The 11,827-nt window shown below is 33.6% G+C and overlaps 1 protein-coding gene across 1 annotated transcript; it reads left to right on the top strand.

Annotated features, from left to right (window-relative positions):
• The first annotated feature begins 8,059 nt into the window (after positions 1 to 8,059).
• Positions 8,060 to 9,591, top strand: LOC120174998 (3-ketoacyl-CoA synthase 19-like). The gene has a single exon (XM_039181710.1). The coding sequence runs from the start codon at positions 8,116 to 8,118 to the stop codon at positions 9,544 to 9,546; it is 1,431 nt and encodes a 476-aa protein (XP_039037641.1). The 5' UTR covers positions 8,060 to 8,115; the 3' UTR covers positions 9,547 to 9,591.
• Positions 9,592 to 11,827: the final 2,236 nt, after the last annotated feature.

Here is an 11,827-nt window from a genome sequence, read left to right as displayed (position 1 = left end):
GAATTCTCTATATATGCTTGTTTGATTTTCTCAATATTTTATTTATTCGCATATTTTAATTGTACCAAATTTTATAATTCACTTCTATTTTATCTCCTTTTTTAATAGATACAATGATATTAGGATCAAATCAATATTTAGAGGATAAGAGTCTTAAATATAATTATATTTTTGTAAAAAGAAATTCTATTTATATTTTATTTTAAATCGTTATAAATTATTATTTTGAGAGCTGATTTATTTGTATTGTATTAATTGATAAATTTTCAATATTGTAATTTTTGATATATATATATATATATATATAAGATAATTAAATGTTCGTTAAATTATATTAATTGATAAATTAATATGATCTACATTTATGTTTACATATTGATTTGATTCGAGCAGATGGCGTTAAATGGTCATGTGAGCTGTTAATGGTGACGGTTCGGGAGTAGCACACGAAGGCGTGAATCAATAATAGCAACAGATGGTGAAGCCACGTGAAATGTGTTGAAAATATAAGTTGCACCGAAAGTGCAACTTTGAAAAAAAAAAAGTATAGCAATTTTTCAACAATTAGGCATTGAATGGTACATAGTAAAAAATAGTTGTAATTGTTGAAAAAATGGTAAGAGGATAAATGCACATTTAGTCTCTAAAATTTTAAGGTATTTACAAGATTAATCCTTAAGCTTCAACTATAAATACCCTAGCTCATTTAGCTTCAAAACCATCCCAAATTATTATAGCTTTCTCCCAATAATAGAGAATTTAGAGAGTTTCTTGAGAGTTGTTTTCTCCTTTTTATCAAGAGAGAATTGTCATTGTTTTCTCCTTGGTAGATCGAGAGAAGTTGTAATTCCTATTTTCTCATAGTGAAATTCTTCTACCGTTACCCGTGGTTTTTACCCTATATTATTTAGAGTTTTCCACGTAAAATTTGTGTCTTTTTTATCTTCATTTTTATTTTCTCAAATTATCAGTTGCGATTTTTCTCTATCTGATAGCCGTATTCCGCAACAATTGACATCAGAGCCAGATTAGAGTGTGTAATATCTACTTATTGTCTTTTTGGTTGCCACCAAAAGGTATATCCTCCAACATAAGAAAGTAAGAAGGTATTACCCATTCTTTGAAGGTTTCAGATAACTATTCACGATAGTGAAATAGTGGGAGCTATCCGTAATAGAAGCTATGGCAACAAAATTTTATATTGAAAATTTCAATGAGAGAAATTTCTCATTGTGGAAATTGAAGATGAAGACCATCTTGAGGAAAGACAGTTGTCTAGCAGCTATCAGTGAAAGGCCGGTGGATTTCGCAGATGACAACAAATGGATCGAAATGGATGAGAATGCTATGGCAAACTTTCATCTAGCAATAGTAGATGAAGTATTGTCAAGCATCGAGGAGAAGAAAACAACTAAGGAGATATGAGATCATCTCACCAAATTGTACGAGGCCACATCGTTGCACAATAAAATTTTTCTTAAGAGGAAATTGTATACTCTCCGGATGCTAGAATCTACTTCAGTGACAGAGTACTTAAATACGCTGAACACTTTATTTTCTCAGCTTACATCCTTAAGATGTACAATAGGAGAACAATAACGTGCTAAACTTCTACTTCAAAGTCTACCTGATTCGTATGATCAACTCATCATCAACTTGACAAACAATAATGTCACCAGTCTAGTCTTCGATGACATTGCATCTGCTGTTCTACAAGAAGAAAATCGACGCAAGAACAAGGAAGACAGACAAGTAAATCTGTAACAAGTAGAAGCGTTAACAATGATGATAGGGAGATCAATAGAACATGGCCAAAGCAGAAATCACAAACATGGTAGATAGAAGTCGAGAAGCAAAAAGAATTTAAAGTGCTACAACTGTGGAAAGAAGGGTCACTTAAAGAAGGATTGTTGGAGTCTAAATAAAAACTTCAATCCACAAGGCAATAACGCAAACACTTCAGATGATGGAGATGCTCTATGTTGTGAAGCGTCAACCACAGTGGAAGGTAGAAAGAGATATGTAGATATATGGCTCATTGATTCGGGAGCAGCATATCATATGACCTCAAGAAGAGAATGGTTCCATCATTATGAACCTGTCTCAGGAGGATATATGTATAGTTGCAATGATCATGCCTTAGAAATCATTGGCTTGGGAACCATCAAATTGAAGATGTATGATGGAACAATTAAAGTTGTTCGAGATGTGCGGCACGTGAAAGGCCTAAGAAAAATTTATTATCCTACAGATTGTTGGATAATAATGCAAGTAAGATTGAAACATGGAAAGGAATCATGAAGGTGTTCCGTGGAGTGCTTGTGGTGATGAAAGGAGAAAAGATAGAAGCAAACTTGTACATGCTGAAGGGAGAGACTTTGCTAGAATCAGACGCCTCTATTATCTCATGTAGTTCAGATTCTGCAATGCTATGGCATCAGAAACTTGGACACATGTCAGAACAAGGAATGAAAGTCCTTGTAGAGCAAAAGGTATTTCCAGACTTAACAAATGTATCACTTACTTTGTGTGAGCATTGCATAACAAGTAAGCAGCACTGGTTGAAATTCAACACATCAAATTCTAGAGGCAAAAGTGTTCTAGAATTGGTTCACTCTGACGTATGGCAAGCACCAGTTACATCCCTAGGTGGAGCAAATTATTTTGTGTCATTTATTGATGACTATTCCAAGAGATGTTGGTTGTACCCTATTAAGAATAAGTCGGATGTGTTTTCAACTTTCAAAAACTTCAAAGCATGGGTGGAACTTGATTATGGAAATAAGATCAAGTGTTTCAGGACAAATAATGGAAGAGAATACACAAGTGAAGAATTTGATGACTTTTGCAGGAAAAAAGGCATCAAAAGACAGTTCACAGTGGCGAACACTCCTCAAAAAAAATGGAGAGGCAGGGCAGATGAGCAGAACCTTGTTAGAAAAAACAAGAGCAATGTTGAGGGATGTATGCCTAGAAAATTCATTATAGGCAGAAGCAATCAATAATGCCTGTTATTTGGTGAATCGAGCTTCATCAACTACAATAGAGCTGAAGATACCAATGGAGATGTGAACTGATAAACTAGTTGATTATTCAAACCTCCATGTATTTGGAAGTATTGTGTATGTGATGTACAACTCCCAAGAAATTTTAAAGTTGGATCCAAAATCCAGGAAATGCAAATTCTTGGGGTATGCTGATGGTGTAAAGAGGTATCTCTTGTGGGATCCTACTGCCCGCAAAGTGATCATCAACAGGGATGTTATCTTTGTAGAAGATAAGCTAAAAAGAAAAGAAGATAATGATAGCGCTGAAAAGTCAAAGACTACACAGATGGAAAAAGAGGTTGAACAAGGAGATTCTTCTCAAGTAGAACCAGCACATGATGAACAAGAACTAGAGAGTTCTGAAGCTCCAACAACTCGTCAATCAGATCGTGTAAGAAGACATCCCAATTGGCACTCAGATTATGTGAAGCTCCAACAACTCGTCAATCAGATCGTGTAAGAAGACATCCCAATTGGCACTCAGATTATGTTATAGAATGTAATATTACATACTGCCTTTTAACAGAGGACGGTGAGCCATCGACATTCCAGGAGGCAATAAATAACTCAGATGCTTCACTGTGGATGATGGCGATGCAAGAAGAAATTGAAGCTCTTCATAAAAATAATACATGGGACCTTGTGCCACTACCATAAGGAAGGAAGCCAATTGGTAACAAATGGGTCTTTAAAATCAAGCGAAATGGTAACGATCAAGTGGAGAGGTATCGTGCAAGACTGGTGGTCAAACGATATGCTAAAAAAGAAGGTATTGATTTCAATGAATCTTTTCTCCTGTGGTTTGACTAACACATTCGAGTAGTCTTGGCAATGTGCTACATTAAACTTACATCTAGAGCAGCTAGATGTTAAACAGCTTTTCTTCATGGAATCTTGAAGAAGAGATTTACGTGCTCCAACCTGAAGGTTTTGAAGAAAAAGAAAAGAAGAACTTGGTTTCCAGGTTGAACAAATCTCTGTACGGTCTAAAGTAGGCACCGAGGTGTTGGTATAAGAGATTTGATTCCTTCATTATGTGCCTTGGATACAACAGACTTAATGCAGGACCTTGTGCTTATTTCAAGAGGTCTGGTGATAACGATTTTGTTATATTGTTGTTGTATGTGGATGACATGTTGGTTGCAGGACCCAACAAAGATCATATTGAAGAATTGAAGGCACAATTGGCTAAGGAATTTGAAATGAAGGACTTGGGATCAGCAAACAAGATTCTAGGGATGCAAATTCATCGAGATAGAAGTAATAGGAAGATTTGGCTTTCACAAAAGAATTACTTGAAGAAGATCTTGTCACGGTTCAACATGCAAGATTTTAAGCCAATTTCTACCCCTCTTCCTATTAACTTCAAATTATCCTCCAATATGAGTCCTAACAGTGAAGAATAGAGGATGGAGATGTCTCGAGTGTCGTATGCATTGGCAGTGGAAAGTTTAATGTTCGCTATGATATGCACGAGATCACACATTGCACAAGCAGTGGGAGTGGTTAGTCGGTATATGGTGAATCCAAGGAAAGAGAATTGGAATACAATAAAGAGGGTTTTGAGATACATTAAAAGGACCTCAAATGTTGCATTATGTTACGAAGGATCAAATTTACTTATCAATGGGTATATTGATTCTGACTATGCAGGGGATTTGGATAAAAGCAAATCTACTACAGGATATGTGTTCAAAGTTGCTGGTGGAGCTGTAAGTTGGGTTTTAAAATTGCAGTCAGTTATGGCTATATCTACAACAGAGGCAGAATATGTAGCAACTACACAAGCCAGTAAAGAAGCAATTTGGTTGATGATGCTATTGGAGGAGCTTGGGCACAATCAAGAGTATGTCTCTTTGTTTTGTGACAGTCAAAGCGCCTTGCATATAGCAAGGAATCTAGCATTTCATTCAAGGACAAAGAACATACGAGTTCAGTACCATTTCATTCGTGAAAAGGTGTAAGAAGGGACGGTAGATATGCAGAAGTAGGGATGGCAATGGGTCGGGGTTCGGGCCGAGTATTGGTCCCCCCGTCCCCATCCCCGTTTAAAAAACCGGTACGCGTTCCCGTTTAAAAAACCGCGGGGATTTAAACGGGGATCCCCGTCGGGTAATCGGGGAAAACCGCGGGGAAACGGGTATCCCCGTTTAGCATAAACAGTTATTTAAACAGGTATTGGGCCGGGTATTGGGTCGGGTATTGGGTCCGTATTAGGCCGGGTATATATATATATTTAAATTAAATATATATTTTTTATTTAAATTAAATTTATTAATATTATATATATATATATATATATATATATAAATAATTATTTTTAATATTTATCGGGTCGGGTATCGGGGCGGGTAATCGGATAATCGGGGCGGGGATTACCAAACCCGTCCCTGTCCCCGTCCCCATCCCCATCCTCGTTTATCATCCCCGAACCCGACCCCGTTTAATTCGGTTTTCGATTTTCCCCGTCGGGTTCGGGTTTTTTTGCCATCCCTATGCTGAAGATCCATACCAAAGACAACATAATAGATTTCATGATGAAGGCGATCAACGCTAATAAATTTACTTGGTGTCGATCCTCTTGTGGCCTGTCAGAAACGTAAGCACCATGATGGTACAAGGTAGAAAGAATGGTGTGAAGATATGATTGTTCCAATCAAATCTTCAAGTGGGAGATTGTTGAAAATATAAGTTGCACCGAAAGTGCAACTTTGAAAAAAAATGGTATGGCAATTTTTCAACAATTAGGCACCGAATGGTGCATAGTCAAAAAAATAGTTGTAATTGTTGAAAAAATGGAAAGGGGATAAATGAACATTTAGTCCCTAAAACTTTAAGGTATTTACAAGATTAATCCTTAAGCTTCAACTATAAATAGCCTAACTCATTTAGCTTCAAAACCATCCCAAATCATTATAGCTTTCTCCCAATACTAGAGAATTTAGAGAGTTTCTTGAGAGTTGTTTTCTCCTTTTTTTTATCAAGAGAGAATTGTCAATGTTTTCTCCTTGGTAGATCGAGAGAAGTTGTAAATCTTATTTTCTCATAGTGAAATTATTCTACCATTGCTCGTGATTTTTACCCTATATTATTTAGGGGGTTTCCACGTAAAATTTGTATCTTCATTATCTTCATTTTTATTTTTTTAAATTATCAGTTACGATTTTACTCTATCCGATAGCCGTATTCCGCAACATAATGGCGGTAGAGAGTAGAGGCGAAGGGTTTGCGGTTCGCTGAAAAGGTGCGATTGAGGATGGTGCAGAGTTGGGATTTCCGATTTCGTTAAGGGTAGTGTTGAAAAGGTGTGCACGATGAAAGGTGGTGAAGCTGATTATTCATATGCATAAAAAAGAAATAATCTATTTTCTTTATATATTATCAATTTTATTATTCATATAAATCAAAAGGAAATAATATAAATAAACTGTAAACATAAAAAAAATATCATTTAATTTTTGGGTAAACGTAACAAATGATCCTCCAATTATAGAGCATTGTTTTGCGAGTTTTCTAACTATTAAAAACTAGAAAATGGTCCATCAATTATAAGGTATTGTTTTGTTGAGTCCATCAACAATTAAAAATTACAAAATGATCATCTGACAATTAATATGTTTCAAACTCGTCATTTTCATTAAAAATTAACAGTCATCTGAGCTGGAGTTAGCCTAGTAACTAAGATATGATAAAATCATATTTTAATTATGTCTATTGGCATCGACATTGCTTTTAATCATGACACGATGGCATAATGATTCAAGCATCGACTCAATAGCATAATGTAAACGAAGAGTCGAATCACAAAATAAAGCTTAAATGATTCTAAAATTAAATTTTATCATATCGTCCTAATCAATAGTTTCAAGTACAGTTCAGACGACCGTCAAATTTTAACAGAAAATGATGAGTTTAGAACATATAAATTATCGAGTAATCATTTTATAATTTTTAAATATTCAGGGTTGAACAAAATAACATTCTATAGTTGAGGATCATTTCATAATTATTAATAGTCAGAGGGCTCAACAAAACAACATCCTATAGTTAATGGACCTTTTGTGTAATTTACCCTTAATTTTTTTTATAAATATTAAATATATAAGATAAATTCTTTACTTATTTGTATGAGATCATGACCTAGCCTAACCAAACTTATTAAATTAATTTAAATAATCTTATTTGTCTCCAATCAAATTCAAACATCATAAAATAAACATGATCTAATCAAATTTGGAAGTGAGCTCATTTATGTGACTTAAATTTCGTGAAGGAAGAAATATATAAAGTAAAAGAAAAGGTTTCTACCTTCCCAGAGAAGTTGAGCTTTGCCCTATTTACAATAAACAGCTGTAACCAATACATAAGAGTTGTTGGGAATTTTAGTGCATTAAATATTTGAAATAGTAATTTTAATAGAAACAAGGATAAAGTATACAAACAATCTCTCGATTATGTATGATATTATTTTGTTGTGTCTAGATATTAAGGTTATAAAATAATAATTTAACTATAGAGTGTTACTTCATTAAGTTATTCGACTATTAAAAGTTACATAATGGTTATTTGAGTATTCATATGTTCTGAATTTGTCTTTTTCTGTTAAACAATTTACCATCGTCTGAGTTGTACGTTAACGTGTTGACTGAGATATGATAAAATTTGATTCCATAATTGTTTCAATTGTATAGTCATTTGAAATTCTAGGATAAGATTTTATCATATCTCAATCAACATATTAACGTCTAGGTCAGACTGCCATCAATTTTTTAATGGAAAATGATGAGTTTGGAACATATCAATAGTCAGATGATCATTTTGTAACTTTTAATAGCTTGAGAGCTCAGCAAAATAGTGTAATATAGTTAGTGGATCATTTTATAACTTTTAATAGTCGAGTACTTTACATTTTAGTAAAAAAACAAAATAAAATTCTCAAGATATGATATATATTTTTATGTATAAACTAAACAAAAGAGAATGTTACAAGTATTAATATAAATAGCGGTAGCGATGCATGAATGTTTTACACAACTAAAGCTCACCTCTTCACTCTTTCTCAAAATCAATGGAGTTGTTCACAACAATATGTTTTTCACTTGTTTCCCTCATTATTTCCTATTTTTACAAAAGGGTTTTTCAGACGAGAAGCCATTGTTGTTACATGTTAGCTTACGAGTGTTTCAAAGCAACGGACGACAGGAAACTCGACACCGAATCTTGTGTAAGAGTCGTCACGAGGAACAGGAATCTTGGTCTGGATCAGTACAGGTTTCTGTTGCAAACAATGGTGAATTCTGGTATCGGGGAAGAAACTTACGGCCCAAGAAATGTGCTCGCGGGCCGAGAAGAAACACCTACATCAAACGATGCTTACGAAGAAATAGACGAAATCATGTTCGAAACACTCGACAGGCTGTTTCTGAACACCGGCGTTTCGCCGTCCGACATTGATATACTCGTTGTCGATGTCTCGTTGTTTTCTCCAGCGCCGTCGTTGACGGCTCGAATAGTTAACCGATATAAGATGAGGGACGACATTAAGACCTTTAGCTTGTCCGGTATGGGGTGCAGTGCAAGCATGGTGGCGGTCGATCTCGTCCAACAGCTATTTAAGAGTTATGCGAACGCGTACGCGGTGGTTGTGAGCACGGAAGTGATCGGTCCCCATTGGTACTGCGGCAAGGAGAACTCGATGATGTTGTCGAATTGTTTGTTCCGATCGGGTGGATGCTCGGTTCTTTTAACGAACAAATCGTGCTCGAAACATCGAGCATTGATGAAATTAAACCACTCGGTTCGAACCAACATCGGATCCAACGACGAAGCGTACGGATGTTGCATACAAGTCGAAGACAAACAAGGCTACAACGGTTTCCTCCTTACTAGAAACCTAACAAAAGCTGCCGCAAAAGCATTCACTATGAATCTCAAAGTCCTAGTCCCCAAAATCTTACCCACCCTGGAACTTGTTCGATTCGCCGTCGTTTCGGCCTATAAAACCAACAAAAAAACCGCCACACCCGAATCATCGTCAACAACATCATCATCAAAAACAAACTTGAATCTAAAAACCGGCATCGACCATTTCTGCATTCACCCCGGTGGAAAAGCCGTGGTCGATGGGCTCGGAAAGAGCTTAGGACTGACCGAATACGACATGGAACCGGCTCAAATGGCGCTGCACCGATTCGGAAACACATCGGCCGGCGGGCTGTGGTACGTTTTAGGGTACATGGAGGCCAAGAAGAGGCTTAAGAAAGGTGACAAAGTCCTAATGATAAGCTTGGGAGCTGGTTTTATGTGCAATAACTGTGTTTGGGAAGTGATGAAAGACTTGGAAAATGGAAATGTATGGGAAGACTGTTTAGATCGTTATCCGGTTTCAAGGAAGAAGATGATGAACCCTTATGCGGAGAAGTACAGTTGGATCAATGACGAGTGTCTCAACTTTGTTAGATTGGATTTTTCAAATCTCATTCTTTCCCCCACTTCCTGATTCTGTATTTTCTTCCGATAATTATAATATTTAGGTTTGCCTTCATTCCTCATCAAGTCGCCATTGTTTGTTTGTTGTTCTTTGGATGGAGACAATGCTATTTTTCTATCTACTTGTTATTCAATAATCAAATTTAATGCAAGAACCATATGTCGAAACTTTTATATATATTTAGGTTTCATGTTAATTTTTTTTCATAATTATTAGCATTTGATTAAATAATTTATTAGGCTAGATAAGATATTATAAAGGTTTATAATAAGATTATATTTTTAATTAAACTTATTTTATTTATAATATCACGATTTAAATTGTTATCTTTATTTATAGGATATACAATCTCATCTTATTAGATAAATTGTTAATTGATTATATTCAAAATTTTAAAATAATTGATAAGTAAACTTAATATTTTTTATTTTTAATTTATGCGATTATTCCTATGAATATAAAACTTAAATTATATGGATAATTACATAAAAAAATTATTCAATAACCTGATATACATGTGTATATATTTCAAACTTTTGTTTAAGCTATCTTTCGAAATAAATAGTTTCTGAATTTGAAAAAAAAATTAATATATTTGATACACACAGTACAAATGTGATTGTTTGAATTTAAAAATGTTAAAAAAATAATATTTTTTCTTTCATTTTTTTTTTCTAATTTGGGATGAAATAAACATATCTGGAAAACTATTATCGGTCGATCTCTATTTGGGTTTATCCAAAAATAAAAAGGATAAATAAATGAAAGAAAAAGGGAAATCAACATGAAAGGAAAGAAAAGAATGGGGAAAATATAGAAAATCATATATTATATAAAAGTATTTTAGTAACTATAATAGAGCAAGTTGATTTGAGTACACTAAGTCAATTTCCTTTTTTGAATCTTATTTTAATATATATTTAAGTATGAAATTAAAAAAATGGTTTTTAAAATTAATATTGATTAACTATTTAACGCATCCAAAATGACAAGACCATTATAAGAGTATTTTTTTTAATAATCTTTATGAGCTATTGATAATAGAGCAAGTTGATTTGAGTACACTTTAAGTCAATTTCCTTTTTTTGTTGTTGAATCTTATTTAATATATTTAAGTATGAAATTAAAAAAATGGTTTTTTAAAATTATATTGATTAACTATTTAACGCATCCAAAATGACAAGACCATTATAAGAGTATTTTTTTTAATAATCTTTATGAGCTATTGATAACGTATGCACACCTACAAATATCACCATAATCTAAAATTTCAAAAGAAAATAATACTTTTTTTAGTCATTAGACCATTCAATGAATTTAAAACATAATTTTATAAAATTAATTAAAATTAAAATTAATCAATTTCTAAGGTTTTCTTCTCTCTGATCATATAAAACTTTCTTCATCCAATTAATGAAGAAGGAACAAAGATACATGGAAAGGAAGTTTGGAAATTGAAAGAAGCATTAAATAGCCATGTTGCCCACTTGCTCATAATATTATTTAAGTATCTAATTGTAGAGTCCACGTGGACTTTTTCTTTATACAGGTTTAAATACATTTAAATAATTTACTTTTGAAAGTTATATATAACTAAAATATTACTAATATAAGAACTAAAATCAAATTAAATTATTTAAAATTTTGCTCACCCAAAATTTTAAAATATTCCATATTTAAACTCACATATTCTTCTATATTATAATAATACCAATACTAATTGAATCATCTTAAAAAATGATTTTATTGATCTAATATTAAGTGATATTTAAAATGCTTTTCTAATAATCTGATATGATTATAAGATAATATATGTTTAGAATCTTTCTTAATCATAGATAATATATAAGTACTATGTAGACGTAGTTACTTAAATTCAATACCTTTAAAAAGAATAATATTTTTAAGAGAAAATAACTTCAGTGACCAAAAATCCTAGATAGTATACGATTTTGACCAACTTTTTTTGGATTTGCGAAAATGACCAACAAAATCGCAATGCGATCTCTAATTCGCATTGCGATCTCCACTATCGCAAATTCGCGTTGCGATTTTCCATTTCGCGTTGCGATTTTCCATTTCGCGTTGCGATAGTTGAAAATCGCGTTGCGATTTTCCATTTCGCGTTGCGATAGTTACAGTTGTTGTTGCGATAGTCTACAGTTGTCGTTGCGATTTTCCAAATTCGTTGTGATAGTTAAAAAAAAAGATTTTATTTCTTAAGAATTTTCTCTAAAAAGATAGTATCCGCGCGAACGTGTCGAAGACACGTATTACCACGACCACGACC

Source organism: Hibiscus syriacus, unplaced genomic scaffold, assembly GCF_006381635.1.
Source record: "Hibiscus syriacus cultivar Baekdansim isolate YM2019G1 unplaced genomic scaffold, ASM638163v2 tig00112153_pilon, whole genome shotgun sequence".
Lineage (NCBI taxonomy): Eukaryota > Viridiplantae > Streptophyta > Magnoliopsida > Malvales > Malvaceae > Hibiscus > Hibiscus syriacus.
The sequence above is the reverse complement of the archived record's forward strand: the minus strand, read 5'-3'. Positions and strand labels throughout refer to the sequence as shown.

Bases quoted from the DNA above. Each gene is read 5' to 3' on its own strand.
- LOC120174998 (XM_039181710.1), top strand. From the start codon at position 8,116: ATGGAGTTGTTCACAACAATATGTTTTTCACTTGTTTCCCTCATTATT.